The sequence below is a fragment of the Chinchilla lanigera genome, unplaced genomic scaffold, assembly GCF_000276665.1.
Source record: "Chinchilla lanigera isolate Chin_1 unplaced genomic scaffold, ChiLan1.0 scaffold00050, whole genome shotgun sequence".
In the NCBI taxonomy this organism is placed as follows: Eukaryota; Metazoa; Chordata; class Mammalia; order Rodentia; family Chinchillidae; genus Chinchilla; species Chinchilla lanigera.
Window position 1 is genome coordinate 7,297,307 of NW_004955451.1, and position 19,304 is coordinate 7,316,610.

Here is a 19,304-nt window from a genome sequence, read left to right on the forward strand (position 1 = left end):
GACGAGCTCCTCCAAAACAACCAACAGCTCCTTACAGCTTCTATCAGCTGCTGACAGCCTCTCTCAGCTACCAACAGCCTCTTTAGTTCCCAAAAGCCTGCTTATTTCCTAAAAAAGCTCCTTCTTCTCCAGGTCTGCCTCTTATGCTGCTGGCAACAGTCCCCAGGTGGGTCTCCCACTGCCAGCACCATGCTTACTCAGTTCAGCTGGGGGTTATAAGTTGACCACTGGTTATCAGTCCATTACAGTACCTAATGATGTTTCTCTGCTCAATAAATACACCTCCGTTCAGTCACACATTGCTGTCTATAAGGGGTTGATCACTTGGGCTAAAATGCAGAGTACCTGTCCTCATAACACAGAACCCCAGTACAGTAAATAGACAAGGATCAGTGTAATGATCACCACCGTGTTGGAAGAGTCTATGGCAGTGATGGCGAAGCTATGGCACGCGTGCCACAGTGGGCTGCTTGTATCATTGAAAGTTCTAAAAGGTTCACCATCACTGGTCTCTGGGAACATGGAAGAGATTGTGTCCAGCCAGCCTGGGAATGGGAGGTGATCAGGGAAGGACTGCTGAAGAAAGTTTACCTGAACTTAGCTCCATGTCTGTGTGCACTCTGGTTTTCTTCTACGGACACAGGGTGTTGGACTTAGGGCCCACCCTAATCCAGCATGGCCTCATCTTCACAAATTACACCTGCAAAGACCCGATTTCCAAATAAGGCCACATTCTGGGTAGATAGGAGTTTTAGTGGAACACTATTCAACCCACTACAAGTACTTTATTTGAGAGAAAAAAATCCACAGCTTTTAGATTTTTAGATGCTCAGAAAAATGTCCCGAACCCAGAAAGCCAAACCCACTGCCTAGGTGGATTGGTAAAGAAAAAAAAGGGCAAGAAATAGAGTATTCATTTGACTGGCACCCTAACTCTCACCCAGTTTCTAATCCCACGACCCAGTCACCTGAGCAAGGTGCTCGTAAGCTTCCTCATTACTTGTTTTGTGCACTTCCTAATACCCTTCACCAAAATGTGCTCAGCTAACCAGCAGAAATAGGAAGCAGGATATTGCTGGGAACACTGTCTCTTTGTTCCTCTCAAGGTCCCTCCTCTGTACAAATGGGGCATAAACCATTGCCAACCCACCTTCAGGGCAGCTGGTGCATCAAGGCTGCAGGATAACCGATGCAGAAAACTCTCCACAATTGGTAAGGATCGCAGAATTATCACAATGATGCTTTTACTCTTTTCTTCCATGCCACTTTTTTTTTTTTTTTTTTTTTTGGTTTTTTTTCCGGTACCAGGAATCAAACTCACGACCTTGTGCTTGCCAGGCACGTGCTGTGCCGCTGAGCTAAATCCCCAGCCCTTCCATGCCACTTTCTGCTCCTTTCCCCTTCTGCCTTCTTCCTCCCCTCCATCCCTGAAAGTGGGAGGGGACAGGATAAATCTGGTAAGATGTGTGCTTCCTTCTGCTTGAAGCATCCAGAAGGAGCAAGTGCTGAGGGGCTTCCGGGTCCCCATATCCCCTGGGGAGTTTGCCCTAAATAAACCAGTATGCAGACAGACTTCGGCTGCTCTGAGGTGCACAAACCCAGGAGGTGGAAAATGAGCTAATTAGTGGTGACAATTAGGTTTACTTTCCTGAGCACAACCTTGGTGTTACCGCCTAGTGCTCTGAGACAGTCCAGCAGTCACCGAACTCCTGATTTCAGTCCCCTTTGGGCCCTCCTGCCTTGCCCAGGACAGGCACGGCATGCTCACAGCAGCCTAGGTAAGCTCCTATTATCCCAACAACCATGTGTTTTCTAAGAATTCTCCCACAGCCAGTTCTTCATATGGTTTTGATGGTTATCTTTGCACCCTGTGTGTGACAATTTAGCTCACTCTGCCCTGGCCACAGCAGCAGAGGGACACGTGGCGAGAATCAGGACATCTGGGTTCTTGGCATGACTGTCACAGTCAAATGTGGTAGCTCCAGTTAAGTCACTTCTGCTTTTTTGGCCTTTAATTTTACCATCTGCATAAAACATGTTTTAAAGGGATATTGAAATTTTTTTCTCCTGTGTGGATTTTTCTTAATGACCCTTTGGTCTGTGGCTGTCATATTTTCTTTGAAGGGGGGGGGTGACCAATAGAGATTAAGATCTTAGAAAAGTTCTTTGGTCCTTTAGGAATGTCATACATGTAACTGTTAAGCAGGTTTTTACTGATTGCTGTGTGCCAGGACCCTTGATATGGTCCAAGTGTGTGAAAGTAAAGAAGACATTTCCAAGAAGACCATTCACCAATGGAGGAGACAGAGCTACAAGGCATTAGAACAAGTACAATGTATAATATAATGTCATAATGGTATCTGAAATACAGTGATGGGCAATATAGACCAGGCATTTGGGGAAAGTAGAACTGGAAATGTTCGTCACTAGAGAAGGCCTGCCCGGGGCTTCCCCGCAGGTGTACCCGATAGAGGGCATGTTCTTCTCCAGGCATCTGAGGCTCCAGGCAACCATCACCTTTTCCTTCCCAACTTCCTCGACCCATGGATTCTCTCCCTGTGCTGCCACAAGCGGAAGTGGACCTCCTTTTTCCTGGCTATAACCCACTGTGAATTCCTTGGACCTCTTCCTTGCTGGGGTTGGAGCCCCAAGCCTGGGGGTGGGGCTTGAGTTCCTGATGAATACATCATCATACCTGATGTTTCTCTGGACCCTCAGTGACCTTCCAGCTCAGCAAAAGCATTAAAGGGAAATGCATTAATGAAAGGAAAAGTCAAAGCTTTTATCTAGGCACATGGTAGGTCAAACGCAGACAGTACAGTAGGCATAAGTGCTGGTGCCAGTCTCCTTACTTACCTGCTGGGTCCAAGCCTTTCCATTTGTTGCTATCTTCTACTCCTGGCCACCATCCCCTCTGCCTTTGCCTGTCCCACTTCCACATATGCTTTGCTAGAATTCATCCTCCCTATGGGAGCCAGAGGGTTCTTTTAAAAGTATAAACCAGAGTATTCCGCTCCCCTGTTAAAACTTTCCAAATATCTTCACTGCATTTAGAATAAAACCCAAAGTTGTCAACGAGTCTTGTAACATCTTCCATGCTGCAGCGTCTATCCACCTTCTACTCTGGCTCTGTCCTGGACCTCTCTACCTCTCCCTCACTCAGCTCTCCAACCTGCTGTCTGTCCCCTCATCAATTCTGCCAAAAGACCTTTGCACTGGCTGTTTCATTGACTTAATTGTTCTTCCCTTCCCACGGATTTAGGCATAGCTTCTTCCTGTTACGTTCTGAGGCTCAACTTAGAAGACACTTCTGGAGAGTCTTTCTTTACCTTCTTATTTAGATTTTCCCACCCTACCTTCTTTCCAGCCTTTGCACTTTGCTTTCTTTTTGGCTTCATAGTATTTATTGCATTCTGATGTTATCTTATTCATTTGTTAAGCATCTGTCTTCCCTGCCTCACTCACTGGTCTATTCAACATTGTATTCATGTCATCTAGAAAGACAATAGCTAAACAATAAGCACTTGTTAAATGATTAAATGCATAACCATAGCAGAAGTCATGTAATGTATCCTTAACAACAAAATAGAAAGAAGAAAAATATCTACTTGGCTATACATCTGATCTTTAAGATCCTTAGAAAACTCTCTGAGGTAGCTATGACTACTATAGACACATAATTTTAAAAAATGCTAAGTCAGACGGGTTAAATAATTTGTCAGAAATTAGAGTTGTGGCCTGAAACTTTATCCTTATTAATATATCAATGAAGATTTTGGAGAGAGGCAGGGGAGAGAAATTCTCTCATATTTTAAATCTGACCAGAATGCTAGCCATCTATTGGAGACTGGAGGAATGTGTGCTCTTTCTACACACTCAAAAGCAAAGTCTATGGCCAGAAGCCCATTCCCACACATATTCTTCTACATCTGATTCATTCAGAGCACATCCACTACATTTACCATTCACTTACGTTTATTTCAATCATCATATACGTATCGTTAACGACTAGGCACTATCGTAGGTCGTGATGGCTCTGAGGAGAAACCTTTAATTCACACTAAGGTGCTATTTCTCCAGAAATAGTTCCAAAGAGGATCTGTTAGTCAAACTCTTTTGACTAAATGCGATAATGAATATAAAATGCTCATTAGCCAAGGTTCTGGCCTGGAATGGGCACCCAAGGAACGTCCGTCAGGATGATGATGACACTAAAGCTTGGACTTTCTTCCTCAACCAAGCTGCCTGGAACAGGAGAAGGAGACTAAAAGTGCCCTTGGCGATTTTTCTCTCCCAGAGCCATCCCAGTGAAACATCGAACTCACATGACTCCCTTGCTTTTTCCTAGACCCACAGCCTGCACAAACAACTGAAAGTAATAAGCATAATTTAAACGCTATGTCTTTCCTAATTAAAATCCACCCAGAAAGGGATGCCAGGGTTATTTTAGTCCATGTGGTAGAGGAAGTTCCATTATATAAATCCAGGCTTCTAAAGAGAGTCCAGGGGAAGTGCGTTCATGAATGCATATGTGTGTGTGGTGCATGTGTCTGTCAGTACACACGCATGTAGCCTTAGCTTCAGGGTGCTTCCCAGAAGGATAGTTGGCCCTGAACAGGTTAGAGGGTTGGGATTTTCAAAGGGGGCCACTGATGGAGCCATTGGGAGTTGCTTCCCTAGGTGCCTGGGGATGAAAAGAAGCGTGACATCCGCCTTGGTCCTCTCAGGTGGTTTTGAAGAAACACACTGGGATGGCTTTTCCACGAGAGGATGTTGTCCTGCGCCCTCAGCAGAAGCTCCACATGCTTGGCCGCTCTTCGTGGAAATACTGGTTGCCAGAGCAGCTGTGTCAGCCCAGCTTCCCCAGAAAAGACGGGAAGGCAGGCGGGGAGCCCTCTGTAACCCAAGGGCTTTGTTCCAGGGACAACTCCCCAGAGTGGGCCACACAGGAAACCAGATCCAGAAAGAGGAGAGATGGCAACAGAAAAACAAGGAGGGAAAGAACAGAAGGAAGGCAAACTAAGAAGGCCCAGGCAGTTTTCAAACTTTAAGAGACATGTCGCTGAGGATGGGTTTTGCTTGTTGAGAGCAGAAGTTGACTTCTGTAGGAGGACAGTTGGCTGAAGTATGAAGACACTTTGGAACATGCTTTTCACTTCCAGAGGAGTTTACTTTCCCATCCCCTGTCCCTGAACCCTCTCTGTAACTGGTAATACTTTTGGAGTACTTCTTAGTGTCTTTTTCTCTCATTGATAAATCTATTTCCCCAAGGTCATCTGTCACGTTGCCCCTGCAAAAGAAAAATTAGGGCAGAAGGAAGACATGGTGTTAGTGGAACTCCCACTCCGAGGGAAAGGATGGGAAAAGGTTTTCATGTCTGAGGAGGCTCAGAAGAGAGGGAAGACAGGGCAAGAGGTACGGGGGGGTGTTTTGACTCCTCCATTCAAGGTCAAACCTAGGATGGTTTCTATTTGGAGGGGAGGGAGGATGTTCAGCAGGACCATGCCGATAAGAAAATAGAACTGCGAACTCTTCTTAAGTCCAAAATTCTTAGAAATGGCTCATGGTTGGCCCAGTACAGCATCTACAATACATAGGGTAGCTGGTAACCGGGGCTAAGGAAAGTGTGAAGGTGAATGGACCAGAGGTCTGCCTTGCTAATATTGGCAGACTCTAGTTTGGTGCAGGGAACACATCTGAGGTCTCCCAGGAAGATGCAGAAGCTGAAAAAAATGAAAGACTAGAACAGTCTAAGAAGCCAATAAGACAGCTGCAGGGTGCAGGAATCTCCACATGCAACTCAAAAGACCACAGTGAGCTTCTCTTCCCAGGGGTCTGTTCAGGCACCAAATCAAAAAGATGGCCCCAGAGAGCAGTAGACCCATCATATGGAACAGAGATCCCTTCCTTCTCTACCCTGAGATTTGTAATTTACACCTGCACCCAGATATAACCTATGGAGAGATGCCTTGGGAGGAACTATCGTGGACATTTATACTTTGAATTGATCGAATTTCTGATTCAAAGAGATTAAATGGAATGAAGTAGCCTATTTTAAATTAAATTATCTAATTAAATTAAAAAAGAAGAAATTACCTTTAATCGACCGATTAAGTTTGGGGGGACTGAAAGATTAAGCAATTATAGATCATTTTGGGGGGACTCAAACATTAAGTCAATTATAGATCACCCCCAACACACACACAGAAATTGAGTGCAGTATGAAATTTTTGACCTGTCTATAACAATGACCTTATGCAGCAGTACAAGTCATTTTCACATGTATTACCATTTTTGAACTTCATCTCACATCAGAATAGGTGTTATTATTCTAACTCTACAGGTGCAGAAGATGGTGGCTCAACAAAGGTAGCGCAAGTCTCCCTCTAGGGCTATTTCAACTACAGACCACTGAATCCCAGCCTAACGTCGAGGTTCTCACCTGGAGTAATTTCTGGAGCTAGTTTTGGTTGTCATAATTGGGGAGAGAGTATTGCTGCTGTTTAGAGAGGATACAGGCTACAGAGGCAGATGAGAAAGATCTTTCAATGCCCAGGATGGCTCCTCTAACAAAGCGCTTTCTGGCTGCACATGTCAGTAATACTAAGGTGGAGGAGAAACACTAACAGATAATAGAGGACCCTGAAAGAGGACAGTGTCTCTCCTTTCATGCTTGTAAAAATGGACAAGGACACAGAGCTAAGGTGATTACAGTTAAGTAAGGAAACCTCAACAAACAGACTTAGTTACTGGAGCTTCATTTTCACAATGGTGTGGGGAACAGGTGCATCTTGTTAGAGGGTCGGGAGGCTCTTGTGCCCATAGCAGGGAGCACCGGGGTTGTACTGGGAGCAGATAGCTCTTTACCTCCTCTCCTCCGTACAATACAATTATTTCCAGTAATAATCATATAATTAAGAGAGTGGTAATTAATGGCCAGGAAACCAGACATTTTTTTTCTTTAATTGAGTGTCATATTCATAATCATGTCAGTAACATAAATAAATAAAATAAACCAGGAAAAGAGTAGTAGACTGATAGTTTTTAATTACATGAATGCATTTTTAAAGGAAAAAACTCAGACCTGTACACCGGTCTGCTGCAAGAAGAAATAATAATATTATCGATTTTATGTTTGTCCCTTAAGTTTTGTAAATTTATTAATGACTTGCACCAAAATGGGCCTTCTTTGAATATTCATGCCAGTGGACTGCATAGGTTTGTTAAGCTGTTTTTCATGTACAGATGATTAGAGAACTTTTTGTTATCCTAATTTTAAAACTTTCATTCACAGAAAGCGATAGGTTTATCAGTAGGAATTTTAATATTGACAGGAAGGTGGTGGCAGAGATGCAGCTCAGGGTGGTGGCACTTGCCTGCAATCCCAGCTCCCCAGGAGCCTGAGGGACAAAGATCACAAGTTGGAGAACAGCCTGGAAAACTTAGTGAGACTTTGTCTCAAAATAAAATAATAAGGGTCAGAGTACAACTCAGTCATAAAGTGCCCCTAGATTTGACCCTTGGCATGGCCAAAACAAAACAAAAAACACAAGAAAATACCCATTTCCTAATAAATTCCCAAGATTACAACATTGCCCATACCTCTGTTTCTCTTAAGAATCTATTCTAGCAGCTGTCTAAAGTCTCCACAGCTGAAAATTTCTGCTAAAAGATCTTGCATAATCTCTACTAGATTTGGAAAAAAAAAAACTTCTTCTGCAAAAAGAGGAAATGATTGAATAATAAAGAACTTTGATTTTAGCCCCTTTGAAATCACTTCAGACACCGTTTATGCTGACACCCAGGCCTGACCGCCACGCCAGTCCAGATCTTGGTTTGCATCTGCTCAGAGGACAGCAGGAGGCATTGAGTGTCACTGTTCAGGGGAAAGGTCTCAGTGACAAGGCAGGCTGTGTTGAAGCACAGTGTTTCAAGTAATTAGATTTCTTTTCTTTTAGAAAATTTTTTTTATTTTATAAAGCTCTGCAGAAAGAATATGAAAACACAGAAGCACATTTAAAAAACAAAGAGCACATATTGGATTAGTTAGGATTAGGTTTGGTTGCAATCCGTAACCTCCAATTTCTGCTGTCAAAGATGCTGACATCCTTGTGGAAGGGACTGCGTTATGGGCAAATGTATTTAAACCACATTGTAGGAAGTTAGCCTTCGAAAGAGAGGGACGGGGGGTGGGGAGAGCTTGGTTTGGCATGGAGTGAAGCTCAGAGGACACAGCCACGGCTTCCAACTAGGAGACCAGAGAAGATCCCATGGTGAATTTAAATGTCTTGAAGAGAGGGCAGGACTCAGATATGGAAAGGTTACGCTTAGTCCTGGGTGACGGTTGATGTAAGGGATGGGGGCCTTCAGGTCTGTTTCTCCACCTGCAAAACAAGAATCAGGCTATCTTTCACCTTTAAAGCCACCCTGGAAAATTGCAACAAGAGTGACAGGGTGTTGTGGTGAACAACTTGGCCTAGGAGACAGGGGTTTCCGTACTGTGATTGCGCGTAGCTGTGTAGAACATGCGGTAAGTCATATTTCTTCTCAAGGCCGCAAGGCTCTCCTCTGGAAAATGAAAGGCTTTGCAGATGGAATATAGTACATGCACCATCTGACTCAGACATTACTGTGTGATCCTACAAGCACTCTGGGGGTTGGTTTCTGCCAGTGACAAACGAGCAGGCTACCTGCTCACACAGACTCCTTAGTGAATGGTCTTGGGACCATGGTGGGCATCAGGCCCGGGAGATCTAGGCTCCTGTCTGGCCTTCCTGTCCCTACCCATTGCCTGGGGCTTTGCGTCTCCATCCTAGCTTTCCCTAAGGACACTCTCAAGTCTCACTCACATCCTCCTCCACCTCCACGGCACACACAAGGGAGGAGAATAAAAAGGGGAAGGAGGAGAGGAGCGGAGGTGGAGAGAGAGGGAGATGAGAGAGACGGAGGGCCGGGGGACCACCCCAGTACCCAAATAGCCTGAATCCAAGGTTCCTGCTGCGAACTGTGAGACCAAGGGAAGTTTTCTCCTTTGTGCTCACCCACCCCCGTCTCCTCTCCTAAATTATCTCCATTTCTGAGATTCATCTTCATTCAAAAGAAAGAAAAGACTTTGGTCTTTTAAGGGTACTTTTTCCTGAGGCTTTTCTGTGCCTCCGCTTCCTCTGTAGTTCTGGGGAGGCCGCAGGGGAGAAAAGGACCTGAAAGGACTGTGACAAGTTTTCTGCAGTGCTGCCCAGGTGAGGGCTGGAGACAGGGAGGGACACCCCTGTGCTGTCCCAGAAGCCTTGTCAAAGCACACTCATTTTCTGGCTTGAAAGCCAGAAACAGAAAAGTTAGAAAGAGGAGCACCAGGTTGCAGGAGGAGGAGGAGGAGGAGGAGGAGGAGGACAACATCCATTTTGGGAAAGAAAGTCCTATGTCATATGGAGTCAATTGAGCCCTGGCTTCTCCTGCATGGACCAGAATCTTCAGGTAGAGAAGAACCAGGATGTAGGCTGAGTCAGCAAATTCCTGTCAGAGAAATTTGCTTTTAAAACTTTATTCAGAATTATTTAGTTATAACTGGAGACATTGGAGTATGTCTGCAGGCGACTGAGGAGGCACAGGCCACTCTTCCCAGCCCACACAGAACTGGGCTGTGGTCCACAGACACCCTTGGGGACACACAGAGGGCGAGACACACTCTGAGCCTCGGGACAGCCTCACCATCCCCAGATCTTTTTCCTTGTTTGTTCTACACTGAGTATCTCCCAGAGTTACCGAAAGGGCCAAAATGAAAAAGAGATGAGGGAGTGTTCAGCTGTGTAGTGATGTTCAGACATGGTAGATCCTTATGGGAGGAGACCATCCTCCTTCCCTTCTTCCTTTTCACAGGAGAAGCTCATGAGGGGACCCTCGCCCTCTTTCCTTGCTGTACTTCCTCCCAAGTCACAAGATTCTGCCAAGAGAAATGACAGCACTGACTAGTGGGGGGAAAAAACATGGAAAGTGACTGGCCTTGCGAGTCATCCTGGAAGTCAGTGATATCTACTTCCAAGGTAAAATCACATACTTCCCAGCTGGCTAGGAACTCCAGCTTCACCTAAAGAGCAGTGGCCTCTCCTCTTTTGTATTTTGAGTCCCATTCCCAGTAGGGGCTTCAGAACCCATTTCCCTATAGTGCTTCTACCTAGAAGAGGCTCTGGGCATTGCACTCTATTTGTGTGGTAGGGGCGCACACAACTGGAAGAGCTGTGTCAGCAAAGCACTCACTCTGGCTTACTGGACTATATGCAGAGTTGGGGTGGTTTTTTGGAAATCAGTGCTGATTAAGGAGATACAAAAAAGTCCATGATGTTTGAACAATCTTCCATTCTTCTATCTGGTAATCTGAGCAACGCAGTTGAAGATAACAATAGGTAATATAACAATCACTGTTAATTCCTCTCATTTTGTTTTGAAGCCCTGTGTCACTTTTAATGTTCTGCTTTGTTTATGTCTGTGATGCTGATATGTTGTTATTGTTCTTTTGAATTTTTTTTTACTACTGTCTTTAAAATAAAAAAAAAAAGGCCATGATGCTTGCATAACCATTTTATCTTGGGGATGGAAGGTAACGCTGTGATGCTAATGGTTAGGGAACGAGGTTGGTAATGAGCATTAAACTGGCAGTTTTCAACCCAGGGTGGAACGCAGTCTCCACCAACAAATATTTGTTTGCATTCTCATCTTAACATAAAGATAGATGATTTTTAAGAAAAGAGTTTTGAAAAGGAGAGGTTCTTTAAGACTCCTTTCTTAATTTAGCCCCAGTCCTCTAATATGTTAGGCTAGGAAACATGCACTTGAGTCTAGCCTAAAAAGGGACCAGAGGGCTAAGTGACCTCATCATGTTTCCCTGTGCACTGTGTTTTGTGTGAATTTCAAAGACCAAGGAGCATACACACATCCTGGGCCACCTCCTTCCGGAGGATTCTTATTTGTGTGATGTCCAGGAAGGGTGCAGGGCTTGGCAGTGTGAGGGGGAACTCACTACCACTGAAGGTTTAATACTCCCACTTCCAAGTGCTTTATCTCTGTTATCTTGCTCAATGCAAACGATATTAAGACATTATTAAATGACTCTGAGATTTAGAAAGATTAAGTACCATATCATGTTATCAGCTTCTCTGCAATGGATACTCGGTAAATATGTTTATTAAATAAGTGGATGTCAGAGACAGGGCTTGAACCTAGGTTTAATTCTGCTCCAAAAGTGTGTGCTATTTCCACTGTACCTTCTTGAACCCAACAAACAAGGTAGCAACTGAGTTCCCCCAGGTGCTGTACTTCTCTGGTAAGCTTTGTCCAAAAATGAGGGCACCCAGGAGAAACCCGAGACAGTGCACCAAATAACCGGGGATGACTTGGTGCTTCCCTCTGTGGACCAGGCACTCCACAAGGCAGTTGGCTGATTCAAACCAAAGGAAACTTAAAAGGCACGCACCTTGCAGCACTTGTAGTTGTAAGGAATAGATACCCCGTCCAAGTAGCCCTCAAAAACATGAGACAGGGGTAAGCAGTGCATTGTGCTGGATTTGGTACTGAGCCAGGGGTAGCCATGGTTCGCTATCAGGAAGACGAAGAATCAGGGAAGTCCTAGGACTTTGAAAGATGGCAAGGACCTCTACTATTCTGCCCTTCACTCCGCTACCGACTCAGTGAGCCCCTCATCACTTACAGGTGCGATTTCCATGCAGACTGCAGTGTGCACAGGACTCGCCCTGCACAGAATTGTGAAATCGGAGAACACATATCTAGTGGTGCACAAGTAGATCCAAGGGATATATGTGCACAGACAGATGTGAAGGGAATCTGCAAATCTTCAGCTTTTATATGTATTTTTTTTCTTCTGAAAATTGACCTCCCCAAGAGAAGTGCTTGTTGATGAAGCCTTGCGCTAGTTCTTTTCTCTTTTGTCCCCTTTTCTGTGCTGCTGCTGACTTACACCATGTAGTTAGGCCTGGGATGTTTGCATCTATACTCAACATGTAGTTTTTTCTTTGTTTTTAATTCCCTGAAAAATACAACTATTTACATAGAACTTATATCATATTACTTATTATAAGTAACGAAGAGATGATTTGTACTCAGGCTACAGGTGGATGTGTTTAGGTTATATGCAAATATTGTATCATTTTATAGAAAGAACTTGAGCATCTGCAGATTTTGGTATCCAGGGGGTCTTAGAGTGAACCCTCCTTAGATGCTGAAAGATGACTATAAGGATTACTGTAAAGCTCACACGTAAGGATTAAACATTCAGATGTCTAGGCCTCGTCCCAGAGCTGTTTCAGAATCACTAGATCTGTTCTCCTATAACATGACCCCAGGTGACTTCTATCTGGCCAACAAGAATATAGCTTGTGCAGTGGCTTTGGGAAAACATCCTCTAAATGATACCCATTCAATAGACTAGAGTTCATCTCTGGCACGTCTACCTTTGCCCCTCTGGGTAAACATCTTATCCTGCCTAGCTTCCTTTCCCTTTTTGTAAATGGGGATAACTCTTGTCCCCACTTCATCGCGTTGGGATTAAATAAAACACTTCATGTGTACAGTACAATGTCCGGCACAAAAGTACTCAAAACTTTAATTTGTTATGAATTACATAGTATTAGCATTTTATCATCTATGTGACTGATCTCTGTAAATGATCTCTTGGCTTTGGTAGAGGGACCAGAATCTGATTGCCAGCCAACTGTTAACAAACATACATGAAAGAAAAGAAAAAAATTCAAAGTTTATTAAACATTAAGAACAACAGACAGATAAAGGTTTGAACTTAACAGTATAAATACCACCGATATCATGGTGTACAAATTAACTAACCTCATATTATCTTGTACCTGTTTAACAGATGCGATCTTTGTGGTGTTGCCAAAAGGATAATGGGTTATTGTTTGGTAAGGTGCTCAAAAATTTACTATTTTATGTCTTCAAACTTTCATACACACACCCACGCACACACATACTCCCCTGTATATACTTCATCTCCTGAAAAATGCATTCAAGTAAGTTGCTAAATCTAATTCCTCAAGACCTCGGATAAAGTTTTGCTCATTTTTAAATGATATTCCTTTTAGTAAACACCTAAAGAATGAGGCCTCATCAGTGAGGGGGCCTAGGGAGCCTTCGGCAGGAAGTGGACACATTGAGAATAGAAGGTATCCACTCGGAGGGCCTAACACCTCATTTCAGCCACCTGCAGTGACCCCAGTGTTAAATCCAGGGCTCCAGGGCCACATAGCAAGCAGGCCAATGCTTTGGGATCTCACTAATTAAGTATGATGAAGTGTGAGTTTTTCTTAAAGGGAAAATGAGATGAACTGCTAGAAAAACCACAGACTAACTTTCCATTTTACAGAAAGTCTGTTGTTTCATCCCGGGGCACAGAAGAGTGCCCCTTAAAATTGTCATTGACGCTTCTGAAAACAGACAATAGACCTTTCTGAATGTACATTTAGAACCGTTACGAGTTCCCACACAAAATCAGTGCATTAGAAGCAACCCCTGGGGAATCTTATATGGCTTCTGTAAGTGCCAGAATCCCATCCGTACTCCATTCAGACGAACAGTCCTTCTGCTTTGAGGGGAGATTCCATGGAGACCTGTTGTGTTCAGAGACCAAGTCTGGTTGCAGTCTTGCTCAGTGTGTTTCTGAATGATCCAAAGTGGCTACATTCTAAAAGGGATGTATGTGATTGTTTACAGCCCTCCCATCCGTCACCCCTCCCCTCAAGGTAGCATAAGCAGAGAGAGGTTCCTCATTTTTTGCCTTTCTTTGCAAATTTAATCAAGAGAAAAGATGATGTGACCTTATCTAGAAGTCCTATGCTGCCCACTCCAACTGTCTAAATGATGTTGCCATGGTACGACGTGCATTCATTTTTAATGGCCAAGTAATTAATCTCTGAAAGATGCTTAGGAAGAAATGGTGAAAACGACAAGAGGACTCTCCTAATAGGTGCAGTCTGCAGGCACTCACTGACCCCAGGACTCAAGTCACTACGGATCAGACCATGGCTTCCCACCCTAGTCAACAGAACTGCCCTATTCCCTAACTGCCTTGGACAGACAGGCAGCTAATCCAGGAGTATGTGCGTGTGTGTTCCTGTGTGTGTTTTTGTTTGTGTGTGTGTTTACAATGACCTGCATATAAGGCACCTGTACGGACTCCAAAGTGTTTAATTTTTTTAAAACGAGGTAGGTTTTTGAAACCTTTCCTGGCACGCAAAGTAGTAAGTTTTATCATGATGTCTTTATTTCTTCTGCAGAAAATATTTGTGATGCTGATTGGATAGAAACAACCTAATTCCACAAAAGATCAGTACTCCAATATGGTTTTTTCTTTTTCAGCTACCATTTGGTAACTCCATAAATTTGGATGGTCCACAATATAACCCTTCAATGTTTCTCCACTCAAAGATATAATTTATATTTGTGTAATGACTACTGCCATTTAACAGTGTGCAGTTAGCCTCCTCATCTGGAAAAAGGCCAATGCTATGACTACTTATGGCACTTACTGAATATCTTATCCAGTTCTACGTAAGATTTCCAAAGATTCTGTTGATCTTATTAGTAATGTACATGAACAATGTATGTCAGTTCCAATATTCCCTCATCTTATGTCATTATGTGCATCTTACAACAAAATGGGTAGCTGGTAGGAATATCCCACTGGTTGCCTTTCCCAAAATCGGGACATTAGAGAGAAACACTGCTGATGGATTGGCAAGGAGACCACCAGATCATTAAAGAATTATATACTTTGGAGGCAGGAAACTAGAAAACTCCCATTGATGAAAGGGGATTTTAATCTAGCACAAAATGCTTCTTGGCAGTAACAGCAGAATTTCGTGGCATTATACAACTTAGTGAAACAAAAGAACATTCCCCTTTCAAGTGGAAACGTCTATCAAATTATAAGCCATACACATAGCACCAATGTCAGCCTTATACTGCATAAGACAGATGCATGGGCCCAAAGGGAAGAACAGAATCCTCTGGGGCGCCGGCAGCAGTGCTCCATCCCAGAAACTCAGAATTTTGAAGTGAACATTTTTGTGGCAGATGCTTTTTCTAAGAAACACTGTATCATCCAATAAATATTTGACTAAAATCCATTTTGTGCTTTTGGGTGATGTTAACTGACTTCTTTCTGAGACCTCATAAGAAATAAGAACGCGTCGGAGCAGGATTCGTCACAGCAAGCCTCAATACTGTCATGAAATTTTAATTTAAAGCAGAAAACATGCTGATGTGTCAGTAATAGCCTTAAAATATTAAAGACTTCAAAAACCCCCAAGCGCTTCTTCTCTATACAACATTGGTGAATATATATCTTTGCTATATAATTTTAAAACATGGAATAGTTTCTCCTTTTTCTCTTGTCTATATATAATATATGTCTTCCAAAATACATTGTCAGTATTTATATCTGAAAAATACTGTACAAAAAGAACTTCCTATAATTATTCTGTATAAACATTAAACAATTTAACAATCTCTCCTTTTGGTCTATAGTAAACATTTAAATTGGATGAACCACAGTCTGTGACAATACCATCCCTTCTGAGATACACCAGTGTCTTTTACATTCATTTTTCAGAAGTCCACTTTATAAGAGCACATACGTTCAAAAGCAAACAGAGAATGAGAAACATAAGCTCCAGAATCATTAATGTATGAGGCATTCAAAAATAACACCACGAGGAAAGAAGGTCGTAGAAAACATCAACGTATGAACTGAACTGATTCTTTTTTAAAACAGCCAAGTGTAATTCACAAAAATATATATATTACCAAAAAATGGGGAAACTGAATCTTAAGTAGTTTTTGAATATTAAGAGGAATATGGAAAAAGTTAACTAGAAAAATAGGAGTGGGGTCGGTGTGGGGGAGGAGAGACAGCAAAACCAAACGTATCAACGACTACTCCAAGACACCTTTTTTTTTGGCTCATGTACTGATAAATTAACCCCTCAGTCTTAGACCTCTCATTGCCCTCTGCTTCCCTGTCCTGGGGAATATTCTGATCATGCTCAAATGCATTACTTTAATTTTTGTGTTTTAAAAAGACAGTGAAATCCTTAGGTAGGGAAAATATCCTACGTCCACTAGTAATACTCAGGCAGCATGCTCTAGCGTACAATAGGATTATTGCTTTAGGTACAGACAGTGCAAAAACACGCTCTGTGTTCTATAATAGTACTCGTACTTATCCGGGGTTGGTGGAATTAAAGGAAACTTAGTAAGTAGCAGTAAGTAAATATGGGATCGAATAAATCTAAACAGCACTTTAAATTTGAAGACAATTATCACCAAAACATAAAAAAGGAGGAAAGCAACCTATAAATGAATAGACCTGCAGTGTAGTGCTAAGTTATTCTGTGCACCTCATTAGCATGGTAACGTATGGGTTCAACAAACACAAGAGCTTGCACTCTCGAGGACTGAAATCCACTGTTTTCCCAGGGCCCTTCCTAGAGACGCCCAGCAGTGCCCAGGAGAGCAGGGGAGCTGGGGGTGGGAGGGCCAGGCTGGAGCAGGGAGGGGGTGGAAACCCACGGGGGTCTCCAAAGTCTAGTAAAAACATGGCACCTTTCTTTTGGGGGACTAAAAGACCATGAGAGGGCTATCTCAAAATGGCAAGTGCAAAGGGACACGCACGCATACACACACCCGCACACACACGCACACAGACACGCACATGGCTGACCACACAAGCACATGTACACACGCGCACGCACATACACACATGGATGCACACCGAGATGGGAGTCAGTTGTGTTTATGCCTCTGGTAAAGTGCGGATGTCAGAAAGGTTGGTCTGGGTGTGGTGCTATCAGACGGGACACAAGCTGTCCATCTATCCCAAAGCCAGCCCACAGAAATGCCAGCCTACAGGGGCCCGTGCCTGGCCTCGTACTTGGCGAGTATGTTCTTGCACTTGCCTAGCTCCTTCCTCAAGTCAGCTACCTCCTGGCGGAGGGCTGAGTTCTCCTTCTCCAGGAATGAGGCCCTGATGGCGATCTGGTTCTCCTTCAGCCTCCGGGCGTCGCGGGAGCGCTTGGCTGCCATGTTGTTCTTTCTGCGCCTCGCCCAGTACTTGTCATCCTGCTCGTGAGGCACAGAAGGGTAAAGAAACGAGGTATTAGATTTCAGCAGCGCAGTGTCACCTGGGTGCCAGCGGCCTGTGAGCCCACGCGGAGATGCCAGCCCAGGTTCAGACCCTATGTCTCCTTCCATTAGCTTCTGCCTGTCTGAGAAAATGGCCCACGAGCCGTGGCTTCTTTCCTGGAGCAGGAACAAACCTGTCACAACGGGCTCCTTGCTCTGCCCAACACAGTCTGTGCCCAGTGAGCTGGAGATCAGAGCCTGAAGGAAAGCAAGCAGCTCGCCTCACACCCAGAAGCACGTTCCAACTCTCTACTCGCTTGGCTGAAAAGTCTGGAGCCCTTTTATCCTCCATGGGTATTCATCGGCTCTTCTGGTATAAGCTGGTACAATATTTTTGGAAAGCAACTTGGCAATATCGCTCAACTGTTTTAATATGTGTAGTATTGATCTTGTAACTCCCCCGCTAGGATTTTGCTAGTGAATAGACACAGGAGCAAGGATTTTACTGCAGCATTGTTTGTAAAAGAAAAATAAGGGAAAAAGCTAATTATCTGTACGCATCTATCGTTCTGATAGAGTCATACACAGAGATACTCTACAGCTGTTCAAAGTACTGACCCTACTGAACGAGAAGTTCATGATATAGCACAACATGAATGGAGACAATGGCAATCTGTTGGCAAATATGTCTGGTTTCATTCCAGTTTGATTAAAAAATTGTAATATAATATATTCATACAAAGAGGTCCACAAAGATTTATACCAGTCATGGCGAACCTTTTAGAGCTTTCTGTGATAACAAACAGCTGGCTGCACAACGCGTGCCACAGGTTCGCCACTGACTTCTACACCAAGCTGTAGAAGTGATGCCTTGGCAGATGAGACAGAGAGGCAAAGGACAAAAGTAGGATCTTCCACCTTTTAAATGTATCTGAACTACAAGAATATTGTACAATAGGATGTACACGTGGATTGTTGAAAATAAAAATTTTAAAAACTCTCCAACCTGTCACTGATCAGTATACTTATACTCGTATCGGTGACTAGTGTTTAAATAATTTACACTAATTTCCTGCTTAACTATTCTCTAGGTCTCAGTTGCTCTGGGTAATTGTTAGCTGTGGTCAACGTGAAAGAAATTCTTCCCTTTTCCTCATTGCTGTCCTCACCCCACCAAAAGAAAGGAAAGCTGCCTTACTAAGAAATGAGTCTCCTTTCAGATCTTCCCAAGTCATTGATCGTGTTACCTGATGAAGTTTACAACTTCCTTTCCGCAACAACATCCAACAGCATATCCCTCCATCCTAGCCAAGCTCACACCTACGCAGCTACACGCCACCCAAATAAGAGCATAGGGCTAGTCCTCCCGCCCCCCAGCATCCCCTGGGAAGGTGCTGGCATTGGAGGAGGGCATGTGGGGTAGGGTCAAGAATGCAGGAAAAATCTGCCCCCAGACACACTATTACCCTCAGCAGACACTCACCCTGCACAAAGACAGAGTGTGAAATGAAAAGCGTGTGTAGGTGCCTCCCGTGGGCTGGTCACAAGTTGGTACTGCGATTTCATTTCTAAAGTACCCCTAGCCTTCTAATTGTGTCATACTACTATGTAACAGGGTGAAAAATGATCTTTCTAATAGTTGGCACCGGAATTCCTCTTTAGGGAGGAGGTTATGCTTTGAAGAACACCTGAGTGAGCAAGCCTGGACAGGTATGCAAGGGCTGTTGGTGGAATTTGTTGTCTGGCTTCTGAGAGGCAGTAGGGGGACTGAGGGAAAGGGGGTGGGGCTGGAACCAGGAGAGCCAATGACATCACAGGGACAAGGGTGCTCAAAGGCATAGTTAGTATAGCGAAGCACCAGTTCTGATGGAGGTTGTTTGTGTCACCTGGACATAAGTCCTATTCCATGCCTTTCATGGTGTCAATAAATCCAGCATACTCATCAGTGAGCCTAGGAGTGTGGTTTCCAAGAGGAATCCAAAGAGGGACTAACTCAGGATTTATGAGCAGTTGCATACCGGGCAACAGGAAGCCAGGTGGTTAGACAGTACATGAGAACAAGCCCCCGTAAATTGTGTGGCAGCAAGGGACGAAGCGAGGTGCTGCCACAGGCCATGGAGTGGCAGCCGTGACAATACTGACCAGGTCTAAAGGACCGG

General features: G+C 43.9%; 2 protein-coding genes across 5 annotated transcripts in view; one reads left to right on the forward strand and one right to left on the reverse strand.

Moving 5' to 3' along the window:
- Positions 1-10,396, forward strand: part of Mmd (monocyte to macrophage differentiation-associated) — an 86,547-nt gene extending 76,151 nt beyond the window's left edge. For all 3 annotated transcript variants that reach the window (XM_013519307.1, XM_005394083.2, XM_013519306.1), the window contains exons 8-9: positions 1,107-1,212; positions 4,728-10,396. In XM_013519307.1, the coding sequence (XP_013374761.1) occupies positions 1,107-1,212; positions 4,728-5,023 (402 nt within the window). In that variant the 3' untranslated portion in view covers positions 5,024-10,396. The remainder of the gene's footprint in view (positions 1-1,106; positions 1,213-4,727) is intronic.
- Positions 10,397-12,588: 2,192 nt separating this feature from the next.
- The window catches only part of Hlf (hepatic leukemia factor), a 54,272-nt gene continuing 47,556 nt past the window's right edge, over positions 12,589-19,304 (reverse strand). Inside the window, exon 4 of one of the 2 annotated variants that reach the window (XM_005394082.1) lies at positions 12,589-17,142. In XM_005394082.1, the coding sequence (XP_005394139.1) occupies positions 16,927-17,142 (216 nt within the window). In that variant the 3' untranslated portion in view covers positions 12,589-16,926. Of the gene's footprint in view, positions 17,146-19,304 lie in introns of both variants that reach the window. The other variant, XM_005394081.1, reaches the window with a different exon arrangement.